Source organism: Nerophis lumbriciformis, linkage group LG18 (assembly GCF_033978685.3).
Source record: "Nerophis lumbriciformis linkage group LG18, RoL_Nlum_v2.1, whole genome shotgun sequence".
In the NCBI taxonomy this organism is placed as follows: Eukaryota; Metazoa; Chordata; class Actinopteri; order Syngnathiformes; family Syngnathidae; genus Nerophis; species Nerophis lumbriciformis.
The window spans coordinates 39,196,043-39,218,287 of NC_084565.2; the positions used below are offsets into that span (position 1 = coordinate 39,196,043).

At 41.3% G+C, this 22,245-nt stretch overlaps 1 protein-coding gene across 3 annotated transcripts in view; it reads left to right on the top strand.

The window, feature by feature from the left end:
- ryk (receptor like tyrosine kinase) overlaps positions 1–22,245 on the top strand; it is a 150,848-nt gene that overhangs the window by 106,035 nt on the left and 22,568 nt on the right. For all 3 annotated transcript variants that reach the window (XM_061978378.2, XM_061978381.2, XM_061978379.2), the window contains 3 exons: positions 6,129–6,261; positions 18,093–18,202; positions 18,277–18,436. In XM_061978378.2, the coding sequence (XP_061834362.2) occupies positions 6,129–6,261; positions 18,093–18,202; positions 18,277–18,436 (403 nt within the window). The remainder of the gene's footprint in view (positions 1–6,128; positions 6,262–18,092; positions 18,203–18,276; positions 18,437–22,245) is intronic.

Below are 22,245 nucleotides of genomic sequence, written 5' to 3' on the forward strand. Positions count from 1 at the left end.
ATATCCATTTTGGAAATAAGGGCTTTTATTTCCCTTGGAAAGTAAAATACAAAGTCATTTATTTTATTCTGATGGGCGCTTTCAGTCACTGTTGTCAAAATAAAACTAAGCCAACTTGTCTTCTCACCAGGAATACTGAAGGAACTTGACAATTTATGGTGTGTTAATAGGAACTAACCCGAGCTGTCCAATGGTACTTAAGATGTTCCCCCTTGACTGGATTTTCAGCAGTTCCTACTGCCAAAAATGGACGGTCAAAACTAGGGGTGCACGAGAAATAATAATAGTAATTAAAGCTTCAAGCAGCGATGGACGGGACCGACTTTGACGGCTCATAAAATCCAAACCGGAGCAGTAATTAAGACTCTTTCGTCAACTTTTAATCATAAGAGTTCAATCTCTCTCTTGTGCTAAGTTGAAGCCGACACAACAAACACGCTCAGAGGAGATAATGTTTGAAAAAAGGTGACTGTTTTGACCCAACGTTTGTTTTGAATGGGGAATTGCAAACTTCCTGTTGATTTCTGCTGGGGGTTGTCAGTTAATGAAATCTAGGTCTAGTCAGACCTACATAGAGGTTGTTGTTTCATGTCTCTATGACATTCCTACTGGAAGTTGCAGGCAGTTTTGTCTGTTTTCTTCCTAGGAGCAGTTTTGTCTGTGTTTTCTTCCTAGGGGCAGTTTTGTCTGTGTTTTCTTCCTAGGGGGCGCTAGAGCGCAATTTTGAGTTTTGGGGTTTGGTTTTTTGATTAGATCGCAATTTTCGCCAGTCCTGATGTGTGTGTCCAATTTGGTGAGTTTTGAAGCATGTTAAGGGGGTCAAATTACAGCTCAAAGAGGCAAAGGTGACTGTTTTTACTAAACTTTTGTTTTGAAGGGGGAATTGCAAACTTTCTGTTGATTTTTGCTGTGGGTTGTCAGTGTATGAAATGTAGGTCTAAGTGAGACATACATAGAGGTTTTTGTTTCATGTCTCTACGACATTCCTACTGGAAGTTACAGGCAGTTGTGTCTGTGTTTTCTTCCTAGGGGGCGATAGAGCGCAATATTGAGGTTTGGGGTTTGGTTTTTTTGATTAGATCGCAATTTTCGCCAGTCCTGATGTCTGTGTCCAATTTGGTGAGTTTTGAAGCATGTTAAGGGGGTCAAATTACAGCTCAAAGAGGCAAAGGTGACTGTTTTTACTAAACTTTTGTTTTGAAGGGGGAATTGCAAACTTTCTGTTGATTTTTGCTGTGGGTTGTCAGTGTATGAAATGTAGGTCTAAGTGAGACATACATAGAGGTTTTTGTTTCATGTCTCTACGACATTCCTACTGGAAGTTACAGGCAGTTGTGTCTGTGTTTTCTTCCTAGGGGGCGATAGAGCGCAATATTGAGGTTTGGGGTTTGGTTTTTTTGATTAGATCGCAATTTTCGCCAGTCCTGATGTCTGTGTCCAATTTGGTGAGTTTTGAAGCATGTTAAGAGGGTCAAATTACAGCTCAAAGAGGCAAAGGTGACTGTTTTTACTAAACTTTTGTTTTGAAGGGGGAATTGCAAACTTTCTGTTGATTTTTGCTGTGGGTTGTCAGTGTATGAAATGTAGGTCTAAGTGAGTCATACATAGAGGTTTTTGTTTCATGTCTCTACGACATTCCTACTGGAAGTTACAGGCAGTTGTGTCTGTGTTTTCTTCCTAGGGGGCGATAGAGCGCAATATTGAGGTTTGGGGTTTGGTTTTTTTGATTAGATCGCAATTTTCGCCAGTCCTGATGTCTGTGTCCAATTTGGTGAGTTTTGAAGCATGTTAAGAGGGTCAAATTACAGCTCAAAGAGGTGGCGGTATAATAATAAAGAAATAAATAAAACGCTAGAAATTCAATAGGGTCCTCTGTCCCAAAGGGACTCGGTCCCTAATAATAATCATAAATAATAATAAAAAATAAACGTCTAGATGTCAGGGAATTCAAATCCAAATAAGAGTGAAAAATTTCAAGCTGCAAACTATGGGTGCACGAGAAATATCAAGCAGATCATTATCATGAAAGAATTACGTCATACCAATGAATTCGATAACATAAAAAAAAACTAATTGCCTGTGTAGGTGAGTTAAGGTGAGCAAATCAAGCGCTCCTTTTCTCGTGCCGGTGCAGACGTAAACTTCCCATTGTAAACAAATGTGTGGGACTTCTTCACTCTTTTAGAAGAGGACATGTTGCATTCTACTTGCAGTTAACATAACCAAAAATAAACAAAAGGTGAGTGCCCCTAAGAAAAGGCATTGAAGCTTAGGGAAGGCGATGCAGAACGAAACTAAAACTGAACTGGCTACAAAGTAAAAAAAAAAAAAAAACAGAATGCTGGACGACAGCAAAGACTTACTGTGGAGCAAAGACGGCGTCCACAAAGTACATCCGAACATGGCATGACAATCAACAATGTCCCCACAAAGAAGGATAAAAACAACTGAAATATTGTTGATTGCTAAAACAAAGTAGATGCGGGGAATAGAGATGCGCGGTTTGCGGGCACAACCGCGGAGTCCGCGGATCGGGCGGATGAAATTAAAAAAAATTAGATTTTATCCGCGGGTCGGGTCGGGTGGTTGAAATAAAGAACAATTTGATTTTAAATAGATTCAGGCGGGTGGCAGTTAAACCAATTGGGAAATGTATATACATAGTTAAATGTTGTTACCCACATACGAAAAACGAGCAGGCACCTGCTGCATATGCCACAACAGAAGAAAAAAAAAAAAAGGGATGGACACTTTTACGGAGCGGAGAAGGGACGCCTCGCCGGGGTCCGGGACCGAGGCCCCTTCCCCCGAGAGGGCCCCACCGGGAGCCATAGCTGAGGCGATCCGCGAGAAGGGCCCGACGCGCGTCCAGGGTCACCACCGCGCCCACCGCACCGACACCCCGCCTCGTCCGCCTTCGCCGCGGCCGGCGTCACGCGCAGCAGGTAAGCAGCTTACCTGCCCGCCACCCCCGTGGCCGGGGGCTCGTAACAGGGGTCACTCCGCGCGCTCCGCCCGCGCAGCTTACCTGCCCGCCACCCCCGTGGCCGGGGGCGCGTAACAGGGGTCACTCCGCGCGCAGTGCGCTCACGAAAGGGGTGGGGCTCACCCTGGTTGATATAGACAGCAGCTAGGACGGTGGCCATGGAAGTCGGAACCCGCTAAGGAGTGTGTAACAACCCACCTGCCGAATCAACTAGCCCTGAAAATGGATGGCGCTGGAGCGTCGGGCCCATATACCCGGCCGTCGCCGGCAGCGAGACGCGCTTGGAGGTGCGCTCAGCGCGGCTCCCATATGATTGCGCACTGGTGTGCGTCTGGGTCGTGACAGCGTGGCACGCGAATGTCTGTGCTGCATTGGATCAGTCTCCTTTCTTTAACAGGCAAAAGCTTTATAACCTCACTAATGCCTTGCATCGTCTATATTAGATATATAACAACGGGCGGGCGGATGGCGGGCGGATGCGGTTCTGATCAAATGTTAGATCGGGTGGATTGCGGATGGTTGACGACTTTCTGATGCGGTTGCGGATTAAATAATTGCCTATCCGCGCATCTCTAGCGGGGAATATCGCTCAAAGGAAGACATAAAACTGCTACAGGAAAATACCAAAAAAAAAAGAGAAAAAGCCACCAAAATAGGAGCGCAAGACAAGAACTAAAACACTACACACAGGAAAACAGCAAAATAGTCCAAATAAGTCAGGGCGTGATGTGACAGGCGGTGACCGTACACTTACTTTGAGACAAGAGCTATAGTGATGCATGCTTGGTTATGGTTTAAATTCATATACAACAGTTGCGACAACGACTTTTTACTGTCAGATGAGTTTCATTTTTTAATAATTTCTGCTGGTGGTGGGCCTCTACGCAAAAAATGTGCCTTGGCTCAAAAAAGGTTGAGAAACATTGCCCTAGAGAAGCTGCCAAAAAATGAAAACAAAAAAACCCCCATGACATTAGATTTGTGTTTTGTTGCATGAAATACTCTGACATTGTATTGCTCCACAGCACACAAGAGCAGTGGGCTTATTGGTGATGCAAGTTGTGCCAAACAACAAGGTGAAAGAGAGCAAAGGGCCCAGAGAAGATGAGAGAGAAGTTTAGCGATCATTTAAAAGGGAAAAAAGATAGTGGTGAAATGTTTGTGATACAGAGCTGACACTTCACTATATCACTACATCATGACACAACATCATCATGCATATTGAAGAGCAGCAACACGTCTATTTAGGTGGCTAACATCTTATATCTTTATCTTGCAAAGCCAATGTTTTATTCAAATACTTGTGAGAACACGTTAGTTAACCAGTTGTATGTCAAACACCACTCCTCCATTTAATTAATTTATTATCTATTACCTGCTCCATGTTCATCTGGCTACACAGTTGTTGTCTTTTTTGACTTTTTCAACTTATTTTTTAATGTACTGTAAGTTAGGGATGTCCCGATCCGATATTTGGATCGGATCGGCCGCCGATATTTGCAAAAGAATTCCGATCCAGATCCAGTTAAAAAAAACAACTCTGCTCCGTGTTTTCCAACGCATCTATTTAAATAGTACATTCCACTTTTCTGCTAGTCCCTATAATTTCCGTTCCGCATTTTCCAGCACACCTTCAACACATCCACAGGTCTGTGGATTCTAACGCAGTTGCTTTTAGCTGCTGGCATTACACGACAGGCTCTTCTCACTCTTTCCTGTGTCTCCCTCTCACAGACAGCAAGCGCACCTTCTTACACACGTCACATACTGTCACGTCATACATCACATACGTATACGTCCTCCCCGAGCAGAGAGGTAGCAGCATGGCTAACGTTAGCTGTGATGCTAGCGCAGCCGTGTGACCAACGTTCTCTCTAAGGTGCGCGCTTGTGCAATTGCGCACTGTTTAAACGTCCTCTGTGCATAGCAATTATATGCCATTTAGGACTACAACTTGACAAAAGTATTGGGACACTTAGGACTACCACTGGACAAAAGTCTTGGGACACTTACACTGGACAAAAGTATTGGGACACTTACGCCTAAACTTGACAAAAGTATTTGGACACTTAGGACTAAAACTGGACAAAAGTATTGGGACACTTCGGACTACCACTTAACAAAAGTATCGGGACACTTAGGACTAAAATTGGACAAAAGTATTGGGACACTTAGGACTAAAATTGGACAAAAGTATTGGGACACTTAGGACTAAAATTGGACAAAAGTATTGGGACACTTAGGACTACCACTTGAAAAAAGTATTGGGACACCTACACTGGACAAATGTATTGGGACACTTAGGACTACAACTTGACAAAAGTATTGGGACACTTACTACTAAAACTGGACAAAAGTATTGGGACACTTAGCACTAGTTTTACTTGTTTTGGAAAGTCTTGACAAGGCGAATTTTCTTGTTCTATTGGCAGATAATTTTGCTTAGTTCAAATAAAATACCCCTCATTTTTGTATTTTTTTTCTTGTTTTTGAACACTGACTTTTTGCAGGGAATGTCAATCAAGTGACGAAAGTGACGTCTCGGTGAAGATTGACGGTGGCTGATTTTTAGGTCTATTTTTTTAATGCCTGGCTGGCGATGGACTGAACACACCCTCCCTCCGCGGTCCACCGCTAGCTGGCCATTGACGTGATGGTTGATCTGTTTGTCCCTGTATTCTCACGAGGGAGATGAACTTGACCTGCTGAAGGATCCATGACAACACCCCAGCTCTTTAGTAACTCTTTGGCCCCAAACCAATGCTTTTTAACAAGCTGTTGAAACAAGTCCGTCGACACTAAATGTCAGAGAATTGAAATCCAAATACGATGCTGTAAAATTTCTAGGTGCCTTCTTTCTGCCTCATCAACAAGTTTGGATTAGATTGTCTTGTGGCGGAAAAACAAAGTCATAGCCGACACCTTTCCTCTCCGTGAGGTCTGAGGTTTCCTCTTCCGCTGTTAAACAGTGTTTTGGAATTAATCCCTGCCAACTTCACCTTTGACGTCCAGATCCGCACACCTCAGTTAAAACCTGGCATTATTGTCTTTTGTCTAAAGGAATTTCATTGTGCCGAAGAAGTGTTTGCAACATTTATGCGTTTGCCCTAAATTGTTCCCGCGCTCTTCGCCCCCCCTCCAGAAACTTGCTGCCTGTCAGTCACGTGTGCACGGAGGACGGCGAGAAGCCCATGGTGCTGCTGCCTTTCATGGCCTGGGGGAACCTGAAGCTGTTCCTGCGCCAGTGCAAGCTGGCTGAAGCCAACAACCCGCAGGTGAGGCTCTTGGTGCGGTCCAATCATGTGGCCCTCAAACACAAAGCCACCGCAAGCAATGAATAATTGAGGCTTCGCCGCCTCAAGTTTGTTGGTAATTGTTCATTAGAGCTGGGCGATAAAACAATATCAAATATATCGCAATAGACAAGTCATCAATTTCAATAAAAAAATGCGTGTGATAAAATGTTGGATACCGTATTTTCCGCACTATTAGCCGCACCTAAAAACCACAAATTTACTCAAAAGCTGACAGTGCGGCTTATAACCCGGTGCGCTTTATATATGGATTAATATTAAGATTCATTTTCATAAAGTTTCGGTCTCGCAACTACGGTAAACAGCCGCCATCTTTTTTCCCCGTAGAAGAGGAAGTGCTTCTTCTTCTACGCAAGCAATCACCAAGGTAAGCACCCGCCCCCATAGAACAGGAAGCGCTTCTTCTTCTACTGTAAGCAACCACCTGCCCGCGTAGAAGAAGAAGAAGAAGCGCGCGGATATTACGTTTCATTTCCTTTGTGTGTTTACATCTGTAAAGACCACAAAATGGCTCCTACTAAGCGACAGGTTTCCGGTTCATGAAAAGACGCAATCTCTCCATCCGCACACGGACTACTATTTCACAGCAACTGCTTAAAGACTTTCAAGAAAAGCTGGCTGCTTTCCGTGCATATTGTAAAAACAAGATAGCTGAAAAAAAGATCCGGCCAGAGAACATTATCAACATGGACGAGGTTCCACTGACTTTTGATATTCCTGTGAACCGCACTGTGGATACAACGGGAGCACGTACGGTGAATATTCGCACCACAGGGAATGAGAAGTCATCCTTCACTGTGGTTCTAGCTTGCCATGCTAATGGCCAGAAACTTCCACCCATGGTGATATTCAAAAGGAAGACCTTGCCAAAAGAGACCTTTCCAGCCGGCGTCATCATAAAAGCTAACTCGAAGGGATGGATGAAGAAAAGATGAGCGAGTGGTTAAGGTAAGTTTAAGTTTACGCGAAGAGGCCGGGTGGCTTTTTTCACGCAGCTCCGTCCATGTTGATATACGACTCCATGCGCGCCCACATCACGCTGGTTTTTAATATATTATTAAAGTTTGACTGACCTATCTGACTGTTTTTTTGACATTCCTTTAGCGCAGTTAGATGCGGCTTATAACACGGGGCGGCTTATAGGTGGACAAAGTTTTGAAATATGCCGTTCATTGAAGGCGCGGCTTATAACCCAGGGCGCCTTATGGTGCGGAAAATACGGTAATTATTTTTTTCTTTTTCGTCGGAACAAAGCGGAAGTTGCAAAGCAAGGTTGGTTGCATGAACAAAGGCACTCGCTCGCTGGTAACCAAGCAACGCAGGAAGTGATCACTGATCAGCAGTGTTGCGTTAGTTACTTACTAGTTACAGTTACTAGTTACTTTATTTCAAAAGTAACTCAGTTACTTACACCAAAAAGTCATGCGTTACTGTGAAAAGTAACTATTGTTGCGTTTTGGACCAGTTGTTCCTCCCAGGGAATTCAAGTCACAAGTCGCTCCCAAGCTCTTTACGACACTTAAAGCTGAGTAGAAAAACCACCAGAGACAGAATAGGTATTTTGTAATATATTTGCAAAGCTTTGCAGATATACATTGAGACCAGTCCAGCGTAGAACATTCAATTGCGCCCCTAAGATGGTCTGTCCTCCCGAAAAAACCCTCTCCCCTCTTAAGTCTCTCTAGTCAAAACACATGCACATTATCTCTCTTTCTTACATTCCAAAGCTTCAAGGTTAACACACAGTTTACTTGCAGACAAACAGAAAGAGAACAAATGGAAAAACACGAGCTGTTTTCAAATATGACTATGAAATAAAAGAAGTAACACTTAAATTCGGATATATGTAAATATCTGCCTCTGACAGTTAGTTAGTTCTTTTTTTTTAATTTTATTTTAAGGCTGCCATTAATGCCCTTTTAACCTTCATTTCAGTACTGTTATTGCACTGGAGAATAATACAATCTGTTGATCAACTTGACGTGCATTTGCATCACTGAACTCTGCTAAGCAATGTGGTCTACATACAACACACAAAGATATGTTTCAAAGGGCCAATTTATTTTGGGCCAGAACAAATTGACAACACTTTTTTAAATAGCTACAACATAACATACATAAGTAACAAACCGCATAATAACATGTCACAACATAGCTGTAAACCTGGCTTCACCCAAGGAAGGCACACATGACATGATTATATGTCGTGTCACTATATACCGCACACGTACTGCTATACAAACGCCTAACCAGGCCTTTTTTTCTCTCAAGGAATTGTGAAATAAAATCATGTCTTCAGGAGATCAACACTGTACAGAAGCCCAGAACACTCTACGCATTTCCCCAGTTTTAGTTTAGAGAAAAGGAATGATTGGCCTGGCCCACTAGAATCCCTCTTTATGTTTGAACTTTATAGTCTATACATTTAAAGTGATGTGATAATCAAACACTCAGAAGTCTACAATGAAAGAGTATATCAGAGAATTGACAGAGTGTGTGTACCTTCAGTGCTGAATGATGAGCAGAGGCAGAGTTTGGAGTGTCTTCTTTAGCTTGCTTTCCATGTTTATGTGCTCACTGTGTCCAGGTACTTGGAAAATGTTTTTGTGCCATTTGCCGTTTGACGCCCGCTATCATGCTAACTAGCTGCCTGAAAGCGGGTGACCCCACTGTAGAAATAGCCTGCATGTCTTCTAGCACATACGATGCAATGGCTCTATCAATGTTGTCCTGGCTAGCAGTCCCTCCATTAAAATCCTTAGGTGGAGGTGGAGGTGAAGTGGTATCGAAGTCTGTGTCTCTCTTTACTAGCTTCGTCGAAGCATGTTGCTTTTGTAGCTGTTTCAGCAGATTTGAATTGATACGATCTTTGATCCAAGACACAACTTACATTCTTTTATTTGTGCTCGACAAAAGAAAAGTAGTGAGAATATCTCCATGTTAAGAAACTCGGCTTCGGCTCCGCCATGATGTCTTGTTAGTAACACACACGCCCCCTGCCCCACACACACACACACACACACACAAAATTAAAGGATTTTTAAGTGCGCCTTATAGTCCGAAAAATACGGTGGATGATGACGATCCGGACACAGTTGTAATTCTGGAGTATTTATTAGAAGGTATATTTCTGACCATACAGATTGTAAACAGGGGTCGCAACACCAGAAGTATATTACCTGAGGGGGCGTGGCTACAGGTTTACAGTTGTCAAATTTGGAAGTGTTTTTGGAGTCGTTATATAATTAGGGCCCGCATGGCCCATTGCAAAAGGACCTATTGTATTTGTAAGGTTTTATTCTTTATTCTTTATTCTTCCGCCGCCACATTAAACTGTAATTTGACCCACTTAACATGCTTCAAAACTCACCATATTTGACCCACACATCAGGACCTGCGAAAATTGCCTTTTTAAAAAAAAAAACCGAACCACAAAACTCAAAATTGCGCTCTAGCGCCCCCTAGGGAAAAAAAAAACTAGAATGCCTGTAACTCCCACTAGGAAGGTCGGAGAGACATGAAACAAAAACCTCTATGTAGGTCTGACTTACACCTACCTTTCATAATTGTATATGCTCGGGCAAAAATCAACAGGAAGTTGGCAATTCCCCCTTCAAGACAAAAAAGTACTAAAAACAATAACTTTTGCCTCTTTGAGCTGTAATTTGACCCCCTTAACACGCTTCAAAACTCACCAAACGCACACATCAGGACTGGCAAAAATTGCGATCTAATAAAAAACCTAACCCCACATTTAAAAATTGCGCTCTAGAGCAATTTTTTAATAAAACGGAGAAAAAACTGCTCCTCGGAAGAAGAAAATGACAAAACTGCCTGTAAGGTCGGAGAGACATGAAACAAAAACCTCTCCGTAGGTCTCACTTAGACCTACATTTCATAAATTGACAACCCCCAGCAAAAATCAACAGGAAGTTTGCTATTCCCCCTTCAAAACAAATTTTTTGTAAAAACCGGTCACCTTCCTTCAAAAACGAACTCCTCTGAGCGCGTTTGTCGTTTCGCCTTCAAACTAACACAGGAGAGAGATTAAACCCTTGTGATTACAATGACAGAAGCGCTTTTTTTCTAACTGCTCCGGTTTTGATTTTATGACCCTTCAAAGACCCGCTGCGCTGATGCTGCTGCGCTGCTGTTTTTTTAAGATGGCTGCTTAAAAGCAGGAAGCACCAACGTGCCCACACAATGCAGACAAGGTAGGTACACTAGACAAAAGTCTTGGGACACTTCAGACTAAAAGTAGACAAAAGTATTGGGACACTTAGGACTAGCACCTGCCAAATACGCGGGCCCGACCAATGCTGCTTGCAGCTTTAATTTTACTTGACATTTTCAATGATAATAAAGTTGTTAAATGATCTACTCAAAACAAAACAAAAAATATGGGACATGTACATGTGAAAGAGACAGGTTGGTAGATGAAAATACATCTAAAGGTCAAATAAAGTGTAGAAATGCACCCTATTGCAGGAAATGTATTTTCTTTTGGGAGTTGTGTTGCAGCACATTTTCTCCAAGGGTGCTCACATCTGTGGATATATCTGCATCCTCATAGCTTGGTACCTTCTAAGCATTTATTTCGCAGTTGGTTTGTGAGTGCAGTGTGAAAGAGTTTAGCCTCAGCTCCAGTTGCCTCCATTTTAACGGTTATTCAGAGAATTGCTGGAATAAAGACTGCATTGTGATTCAGTAATTTATGACTTTTGCGGACGAGGAGCAGGTATTAAAATGCTTATTCCTGGCCGGCAAAGCGGAGGAGCAGGCGTTCTAGCGGCCAGCGACTCGCGAAATGCGTTTACACAAGAGTGCAAATAAATCCTTCAGCCTGTCAGATGTGTCAGTCCAGAAAAGAATGGCTGGTGTGTTTGCGGTTGCATGTGTTTTCAGAGTTGATGTAGTCGTGCAGCAGGTGAGATTAGGACTGGCTACATCAAGACAATCAGGCTTTTGTGCGCCTTGACCTGGGGGAGGCTTCCTTGGCAGAGACACGGTGCACAGATCCAGTCCATCAATCTTACTCAAGTAGCAAATCGCAAGACGGAGCTTGCCGTCCTTCTCCAAACCGGCTCGGTGCGATCTCATTAGGAGTTTTTGTAGCGCTGGCGGGAGACAACAGCGTTTAGTGGAGGTGTTGCAACAGCCGTAAATCTCAGGCTGGGGCCACATGGCGGTGGAAGGGAGACTGACAGCAAACATCCCCTGGCAGAGCAAAGAGGTGTCGAGTGTTCCCACGGTGTACGGACCTCGCCCATTAGCTTATCTGCTTGGTGGACCTTTTATTGCACCATTCCACATCACACAATGTCAGAATCATGCCTGTCAACTTGCAGTCCACACATGTCTCTTATGTGTGACTGCCATCTACTAGTTCAACAAAAACATAATTTCTTTTTTTTTTGTACAAATTGCCAGTTTTCCCGAAATTCAAGAAATTCCACACTGCTTTTCCCATATATCAAACACAAAGCATGTTTTCCCTTTACCAAAATCCTGTTTTTTCCAGAATTTCCGGTATTTTTTCTCCCCAGTGACAATGAATGGGCATTATACAATCTACTGCATATCCCACATTTCTCGTCCGATTAGAACCGTTCCGACATCCACACACTCCACTCACCTTGGACTATCAAACTTCCATTTTCCAAGTTTAAAAGAAATCCAGGAATTTTCAGAATTCCCGGTTTTCCAAAGCCCTGTTTTCACCTCTTCCTGGAAAGTTTTCACAATCCACATTTTTCAACCGTTTTTGACAATTCCACCTTCAAAACATTTTTCTTAATTGGGACAACAATATTACCTTTTATTTTTTTTGTACAAATTCCTGAAATTCCAGGAATTCTGAAATACCCATTCTCAATTCAAACTGTTACTACGTCAATATTTTTTCAACCGATTTTACAAAAATTCCAACACCAACCCATTCATATCATCTGGAACAATTGTGCTAAGATCAATATTTTCAAAAATTTCTGGTTTTCCCGAAATCCCCAAATTTCCAGGGACTTTCCATTCAAATAAACAGGAATATCTCTAAAAATGTTCCGCATTTTTTCAACCCAATTATCCACCCACACTTTCCATATACCGAACGCAAAACAGGCTTTTCCCTTTACCAACATTCCCGGTTTTCCAGTAATTTTCTCCCAAGTGACAATGAATGGGAAATATACAATCTACTGCATATCCCACATTTCTCGTCCGATTTGAACCGTTCCGACATCCACACACTCCACTCACCTTGGACTATCAAACTTCCATTTTCCAAGTTTAAAAGAAATCCAGGAATTTTCAGAATTCCCGGTTTTCCAAAGCCCTGTTTTCACCTCTTCCTGGAAAGTTTTCACAATCCACATTTTTCAACCGTTTTTGACAATTCCACCTTCAAAACATTTTTCTTAATTGGGACAACAATATTACCTTTTTTTTTTGTACAAATTCCCGGTTTTCCCGAAATTCCAGGAATTCTGAAATACCCATTCTCAATTCAAACTGTTACTACGTCAATATTTTTTCAACCAATTTTACAAAAATTCCAACACCAACCCATTCGTATCATTTGGGACAATTGTGCTAAGATCAATATTTTCAAAAATTTCTGGTTTTCCCGAAATCCCCAAATTTCCAGGGACTTTCCATTCAAATAAACAGGAATATTTCTAAAAATGTTCCGCATTTTTTCAACCCAATTATCCACCCACACTTTCCATATACCGAACGCAAAACATGCTTTTCCCTTTACCAAAATTCCCGTTTTTCCAGTAATTTTATTCCCAGTGACAATGAATGGGCATTATACAATCTACATATCCCACATTTCTCGTCCGATTTGAACCGTTCCGACATCCACACACTCCACTCACCTTGGACTATCAAACTTGCATTTTTGGAGTCGAAAAGAAATCCAGGAATTTTCAGAATTCCCGGTTTTCCAAAGCCCTGTTTTCACCTCTTCCTGGAAAGTTTTCACAATCCACATTTTTCAACCGTTTTTGACAATTCCACCTTCAAAACAATTTTCTTAATTGGGACAACAATATTACCATTTTTTTTTTTTGTACAAATTCCCGGTTTTCCCGAAATTCCAGGAAGTCTGAAATACCCATTCTCAATTCAAACTGTTACTACGTCAATATTTTTTCAACCGATTTAAAAAAAAAAAAAAAAAAAAATTCCAACACCAACCCATTCGTCTCATCTGGGACAATTGCGCTAAGATCAATATTTTCAAAAATTTCTGGTTTTCCCGAAATCCCCAAATTTCCAGGGACTTTCCATTCAAATAAACAGGAATATTTCTAAAAATCTTCCGTATTTTTTCAACCCAATTATCCACCCACACTTTCCATATACCTAACGCAAAACATGCTTTTCCCTTTGCCAAAATTCCCGGTTTTCCAGTAATTTTATCCCCAGTGACAATGAATGGGAAATATACAATCTACTGCATATCCCACATTTCTCGTCCGATTTGAACCGTTCCAACATCCACACACTCCACTCACCTTGGACGATCAAACTTCCATTTTCCAAGTTTAAAAGAAATCCAGGAATTTTCAGAATTCCCAGTTTTCCAAAGCCCTGTTTTCACATCTTCCTGGAAAGTTTTCACAATCGACATTTTTCAACGTTTTTGACAATTCCACCTTCAAAACAATTTTCTTAATTGGGACAACAAAATTACCTCTTTTTTTTTTGTACAAATTCCCGGTTTTCCCGAAATTCCAGGAATTCTGAAATACCCATTCTCAATTCAAACTGTTACTACGTCAATATTTTTTCAACCGATTTAAAAAAAATTCCAACACCAACCCATTCGTATCATCTGGGACAATTGTGCTAAGATCAATATTTTCAAAAATTTCTGGTTTTCCCGAAATCCCCAAATTTCCAGGAACTTTCCATTCAAATAAACAGGAATATTTCTAAAAATGTTCCGCATTTTTTCAACCCAATTATCCACCCACACTTTCCGTATACCGAACGCAAAACAGGCTTTTCCCTTTACCAAAATTCCCGGTTCTCCAGTAATTTTATCCCCAGTGACAATGAATGGGAAATATACAATCTACTGCATATCCCTCATTTCTCGTCCAATTTGAACCGTTCCGACATCCACACACTCCACTCACCTTGAACTATCAAACTTCCATTTTCCAAGTTTAAAAGATATCCAAGAATTTTCAGAATTCCCGGTTTTCCAAAGCCCTGTTTTCACCTCTTCCTGGAAATTTTTCACAATCCACATTTTTCAACCGTTTTTGACAATTCCACCTTCAAAACATTTTTCTTAATTGGAACAACAATATTACCTTTTTTTTTGTACAAATTCCAGGAATTCTGAAATACCCATTCTCAATTCAAACTGTACTACGTCAATATTTTTTCAACCGATTTAAAAAAAAAAAAATTTCAACACCAACCCATGCGTATCATCTGGGACAATTGTGCTAAGATCAATATTTTCAAAAATTTCTGGTTTTCCCGAAATCCCCAAATTTCCAGGGACTTTCCATTCAAATAAACAGGAATATTTCTAAAAATGTTCCGCATTTTTTCAACCCAATTATCCACCCACACTTTCCATATACCGAACGCAAAACAGGCTTTTCCCTTTACCAAAATTCCCGTTTTTCCAGTAATTTTCTCCCAAGTGACAATGAATGGGCATTATACAATCTACTGCATATCCCACATTTCTCGTCCGATTTGAACCGTTCCGACATCCACACACTCCACTCACCTTGGACTATCAAACTTCCATTTTCCGAGTTTAAAAGAAATCCAGGAATTTTCAGAATTCCCGGTTTTCCAAAGCCCTGTTTTCACTTCTTCCTGGAAAGTTTTCACAATCCACATTTTTCAACCGTTTTTGACAATTCCACCTTCAAAACAATTTTCTTAATTGGGACAACAATATTACCTTTTTTTTGGTACAAATTCCAGGAATTCTGAAATACCCATTCTCAATTCAAACTGTTACTACGTCAATATTTTTTCAACCGATTTAAAAAAAAATTCCAACACCAACCCATTCGTATCATCTGGGACAATTGTGCTAAGATCAATATTTTCAAAAAATTCTGGTTTTCCCGAAATCCCCAAATTTCCAGGGACTTTCCATTCAAATAAACAGGAATATTTCTAAAAATGTTCCGCATTTTTTCAACCCAATTATCCACCCACACTTTCCATATACCGAACGCAAAACAGGATTTTCCCTTTACTAAAATTCCCGGTTTTCCAGTAATTTTATCCCCAGTGACAATGAATGGGAAATATACAATCTACTGCATATCCCACATTTCTCGTCCGATTTGAACCGTTCCGACATCCACACACTCCACTCACCTTGGACTATCAAACTTCCATTTTCCAAGTTTAAAAGATATCCAGGAATTTTCAGAATTCCCGGTTTTCCAAAGCCCTGTTTTCACCTCTTCCTGGAAAGTTTTCACAATCCACATTTTTCAACCGTTTTTGACAATTCCACCTTCAAAACATTTTTCTTAATTGGGACAACAATATTACCTTTTTTTTGTACAAATTCCCTAAATTCCAGGAATTCTGAAATACCCATTCTCAATTCAAACTGTTACTACGTCAATATTTTTTCAACCGATTTTACAAAAATTCCAACACCAACCCATTCGTATCATCTGGAACAATTGTGCTAAGATCAATATTTTCCAAAATTTCTGGTTTTCCCGAAATCCCCAAATTTCCAGGGACCTTCCATTCAAATAAACAGGAATATTTCTAAAAATGTTCCGCATTTTTTCAACCCAATTATCCACCCACATTTTCCATATACCGAACGCAAAACATGCTTTTCCCTTTTCCAAAATTCCCGTTTTTCCAGTAACTTTATCCCCAGTGACAATGAATGGGAAATATACAATCTACTGCATATCCCACATTTCTCGTCCGATTTGAACCGTTCCGACATCCACACACTCCACTCACCTTGGACTATCAAACTGCCATTTTCCGAGTTTAAAAGAAATCCAGGAATTTTCAGAATTCCCGGTTTTCCAAAGCCCTGTTTTCACCTCTTCCTGGAAAGTTTTCACAATCCACATTTTTCAACCGTTTTTGACAATTCCACCTTCAAAACAATTTTCTTAATTGGGACAACAATATTACCTTTTTTTTGGTACAAATTCCAGGAATTCTGAAATACCCATTCTCAATTCAAACTGTTACTGCGTCAATATTTTTTCAACCGATTTTACAAAAATTCCAACACCAACCCATTCATATCATCTGGAACAATTGTGCTAAGATCAATATTTTCAAAAATTTCTGGTTTTCCCGAAATCCCCAAATTTCCAGGGACTTTCCATTCAAATAAACAGGAATATTTCTAAAAATGTTCCGCATTTTTTCAACCCAATTATCCCACCCACACTTTCCATATCCCGAACGCAAAACATGCTTTTCCCTTTACCAAAATTCCCGGTTTTCCAGTAATTTTATCCCCAGTGACAATGAATGGGCATTATACAATCTACTGCATATCCCACATTTCTCATCCAATTTGAACCGTTCCGACATCCACACACTCCACTCACCTTGAACTATCAAACTTCCATTTTCCAAGTTTAAAAGAAATCCAGGAATTTTCAGAATTCCCGGTTTTCCAAAGCCCTGTTTTCACCTCTTCCTGGAAAGTTTTCACAATCCACATTTTTAAACCGTTTTTGACAATTCCACCTTCAAAACAATTTTTTTTAATTGGGACAACAATATTACCTTTTTTTTTTTTAATACAAATTCCCTAAATTCCAGGAATTCTGAAATACCCATTCTCAATTCAAACTGTTACTACGTCAATATTTTTTCAACCGATTTAAAAAAAAAAAAAAATTCCAACACCAACCCATTCATATCATCTAGGACAATTGTGCTAAGATCAATCTTTTCAAAAATTTCTGGTTTTCCCGAAATCCCCAAATTTCCAGGGACTTTCCATTCAAATAAACAGGACTATTTCTAAAAATCTTCCGCATTTTTTCAACCCAATTTTCCACCCACACTTTCCATATACCGAACGCAAAACATGCTTTTCCCTTTACCAAAATTCCCGGTTTTCCAGTAATTTTATCCCCAGTGACAATGAATGGGAAATATACAATCTACTGCATATCCCACATTTCTCGTCCGATTTGAACCGTTCCAACATCCACACACTCCACTCACCCTGGACATTCAAGCATTGCAGATCTGCTTACGCGTATCATCAGTTTGCGCACATAGGGCATTCACACAAAATACCTATCGGAATTGCAAATTCTAGTTCCTATCTACCGTATTTTTCGGACTATAAGTCGCAGTTTTTTTCATAGTTTGGCCGGGCTCCAGTGCGACTTATATATGTTTTTTCCCTTCTTTATTATGCATTTTCGGCAGGTGCGACTTATACTCCAGTGCGACTTATACTCCGAAAAATACGGTACTTCACTAATTATTATTTTTTAAATATGAAATATACTGGTATCATGTGTGTATGTATTGTATTTGCTCATGTAGTTCAGTCGCTGATGCCGATCATCTGTGGATCCCTAATTAGTTGTGTGTGTCATGCAGAGTTTAGTTTTATGACTTAGTCCCAGTGAAAGTGGACATTGTGTTGTAGTCGTAACGCGGTGAAAGCCATAAAAAAAGAGGAGTTGATGAATATAAATGTGTAGTTTCTGACCCGGGGTGAAGGAAGTTAGGGCCACATGGCACTTGTTTCCTGCTCTCACCATTGTCTCCGCTCGTTTCCTCGCCAGGCCGTCTCTCAGCAAGACCTGGTCTACATGGCGATCCAGATCGCGTGCGGAATGAGCTACCTGGCCCGGCGAGAGGTCATCCACAAAGACCTGGCCGCCAGGAACTGTGTGTGAGTGGTCCACTTTTCCCCAGGTGTGGAAATGTACCGAAGGTGACCTCGGGTAACCCGGCTCTCCCCCGCAGCATCGACGACAACATGCAGGTGAAGATCACGGACAACGCCCTGGCCCGGGATCTCTTTCCCATGGACTACCACTGCCTGGGGGACAACGAGAACCGGCCCGTGCGCTGGATGGCTCTGGAAAGCCTGCTGGACAACGACTTCTCCAGCGCCAGTGACGTGGTGAGAAAATGTCTCCATAAACCTTTGATAGTGGACAAGAAATAAAGTCAACACCCAGCAGACCTTTCTGTTTTGTGTTGGAATGTGCGGCTGCATACATTTTTCTTCTTCCTCGCCCTGCTTTTTATTATTGTTTTCATTTTGCTCCTGGGTTGTACTTCCTGCTGATGTGGTTTGTCTCATAAAGTCCTTCCTAATCCTGGTCCACATAAAACCAAAACCAAACCGGTCTGACGTTGATACCCTGCTTTTCAACTGACGGCATGCAGACCATGTATGACATCACTTTGCTGCTGATTCCTAAAAACAGCACAACTTTCCTGTCATATACATTTATTTTGTATGCAGTATGCTCCTAAAGCAGTCTCCTGTCTTATACTGGATCTTTGACTTGTTTTTATGCTGCAGATTCCTAAAAACAGAACAATTATTTGTCATATAATCGATCTTTGACTAGTGTTTAAAGGGGAACATTATCACAATTTCAGAAGGGTTAAAACCATTAAAAATCAGTTGCCAGTGGCTTATTTTATTTTTCGAAGTTTTTTTTCAAAATTTTACCCATCACGCAATATCCCTAAAAAAAGCTTCAAAGTGCCTGATTTTAACCATCGTTATATACACCCGTCCATTTTCCTGTGACGTCACATAGTGATGCCAACACAAACAAACATGGCGGATAGAACAGCAAGCTATAGCGACATTAGCTCGGATTCAGACTCGGATTTCAGCGGCTTAAGCGATTCAACAGATTAGGCATGTATTGAAACGGATGGTTGTAGTGTGGAGGCAGGTAGCGAAAACGAAATTGAAGAAGAAACTGAAGCTATTGAGCCATATCGGTTTGAACCGTATGCAAGCGAAACCGACGAAAACGACACGACAGCCAGCGACACGGGAGAAAGCGAGGACGAATTCGGCGATCGCCTTCTAACCAACGATTGGTATGTGTTTGTTTGGCATTAAAGGAAACTAACAACTATGAACTAGGTTTACAGCATATGAAATACATTTGGCAACAACATGCACTTTGAGAGTGCAGACAGCCCAATTTTCATCAATTAATATATTCTGTAGACATACCCTCATCCGCTCTCTTTTCCTGAAAGCTGATCTGTCCAGTCCAGTTGGAAATGCATCTGCTTTGAGTGTCGCAGGATATCCACACATTCTTGCCATCTCTGTCGTAGCATAGCTTTCGTCGGTAAAGTGTGCGGAACAAACCTCCAATTTCTTGCCACTTTTGCATCTTTGGGCCACTGGTGCAACTTGAATCCGTCCCTGTTCGTGTTGTTACACCCTCCGACAACACACCGACGAGGCATGATGTCTCCAAGGTACGGAAAACAGTCGAAAAAAACGGAAAATAAAAGAGCTGATTTGACTCGGTGTTTGAGAAAATGGCGGATTGCTTCCTGATGTGACGTCATCGCTCCGAGAGGGAATATTAGAAAGGCGTTTAATTCGCCAAAATTCACCCATTTAGAGTTCGGAAATCGGTTAAAAAAATATATGGTCTTTTTTCTGCAACATCAAGGTATATATTGACGCTTACATAGGTCTGGTGATAATGTTCCCCTTTAAGCAGCAGATTCCTAAAAACAGCACAACTCTCCTGTCATATACAGGATCTTGGACTTAAAAGTTAAAGTTAAAGTTAAAGTACCAATGATTGTCACACACACACACTAGGTGTGGCGAAATTATTCTCTGCATTTGACCCATCACCCTTGATCACCCCCTGGGAGGTGAGGGGAGCAGTGGGCAGCAGCGGTGGCCGCGCCCGGGAATCATTTTTTGGTGATTTAACCCCCAATTCCAACCCTTGATGCTGAGTGACAAGCAGGGAGGTAATGGGTCCCATTTTTATAGTCTTTGGTATGACTCGGCCGGGGTTTGAACCCACAACCTACCGATCTCAGGGTGGACACTCTAACCACTAGGCCACTGAGTCGTTGTGCCTTGTGTTTGTTTAAGCAGATGGTTCCTTGACACCATTTCTCAATTAAAAATGTTACTACTTCAACATTTCTCGACCGATTTAAAAAAAAAAAAAATTCCAACACCAACCATTTCAACTCATTCAGAACATTCAAATTTTTTTGCATTTTCCCCCCAAAAAATCCCTTTTTTCCCGAAATCCCCAAATTTCCATGAAATCCCCATTGAAAAGAATGGGACTTTTTTCAAAATTCCACAACTTCCACTCAAACCGTTCCAACTTCAAAATACAACAACTGTAGATTTAACAGTAAAAAAAACAACAACTGGCTGCTCAGGCACCAGAATTGTACCGTAAAAATGAAAGTTGTAGTGTTTTTTTGTAGAGATGGCCTGATATCGGCAGATAAATGCTTTAAAATGTAATATCGGAAATGATCTGTATCGGTTTCAAAAAGTCAAATTAATGACTTTTTTAAAACGCCGCTGTACAGAGGTAAAACACGGACGTAGGGCATACTTGCCAACCCGCCCGATTTTTCCCGGGAGACTCCCGAATTTCAGTGCCCCTCCCGAAAATCTCCCGGGGCAACCATTCTCCCGAATTTCTCCCGATTTCCACCCGAACAACATTATTGGGGGCGTGCCTTAAAGGGGAACATTATCACCAGACCTATGTAAGCGTCAATATATACCTTGATGTTGCAGAAAAAAGACCATATATTTTTTTAACCGATTTCCGAACTCTAAATGCTATTATTCGCTCTCGGAGCGTGTGACGTCACATCGGGAAGCAATCCGCCATTTTCTCAAACACATTACAAACACCGAGTCAAATCAGCTCTGTTATTTTCCGTTTTTTTCGACTGTTTTCCGTACCTTGGAGACATCATGCCTCGTCGGTGTGTTGTCGGAGGGTGTAACAACACGAACAGGGACGGATTCAAGTTGCACCAGTGGCCCAAAGATGCGAAAGTGGCAAGAAATTGGACGAAATTTGTTCAAAATACGAGGGTGTGGGGAAAGCCGACGAAAATGGTCAGTCGTTTGTTACGCACACTTTACCGACGAAAGCTATGCTACGACAGAGATGGCAAGAATGTGTGGATATCCTGCGACACTCAAAGCAGATGCATTTCCAACGATAAAGTCAAAGAAATCTGCCGCCAGACCCCCATTGAATCTGCCGGAGTGTGTGAGCTATTCAGGGACAAAGGACCTCGGTAGCACGGCAAGCAATGGCGGCAGTTTGTTCCACCGAAGATGATCAAGAGAAGAATATCGACCCTAGCTTCCCTGGCCTGCTGACATCAACTCCAAAACTGAACAGATCAGCTTTCAGGAAAAGAGCGCGGATGAGGGTATGTCTACAGAATATATTAATTGATGAAACCTTTATTCATTACTCGCGGTTTTACGTAAATTATTATACATAAACTGTGTTTACCAATAATTTAGCTTAAAAACATTACAACACTTAAAAACAAACACATACCAATCGTTGGTTAGAAGGCGATCGCCGAATTTGTCCTCGCTTTCTCCCGTGTCGTTTTTCGTCGGTTTCGCTTGCATACGGTTCAAACCGATATGGCTCAATAGCTTCAGTTTCTTCTTCAATTTCGCTTAAGCCGCTGAAATCCGAGTCTGAATCCGAGCTAATGTCGCTATAGCTTGCTGTTCTATCCGCCATGTTTGTTTGTATTGGCATCACTATGTGACGTCACAGGAAAATGGACGGGTGTATATAACGATGGTTAAAATCAGGCACTTTGAAGCTTTTTTTAGGGATATTGCGTGATGGGTAAAATTTTGAAAAAAAACTTCGAAAAATAAAATAAGCCACTGGGAACTGATTTTTAATGGTTTTA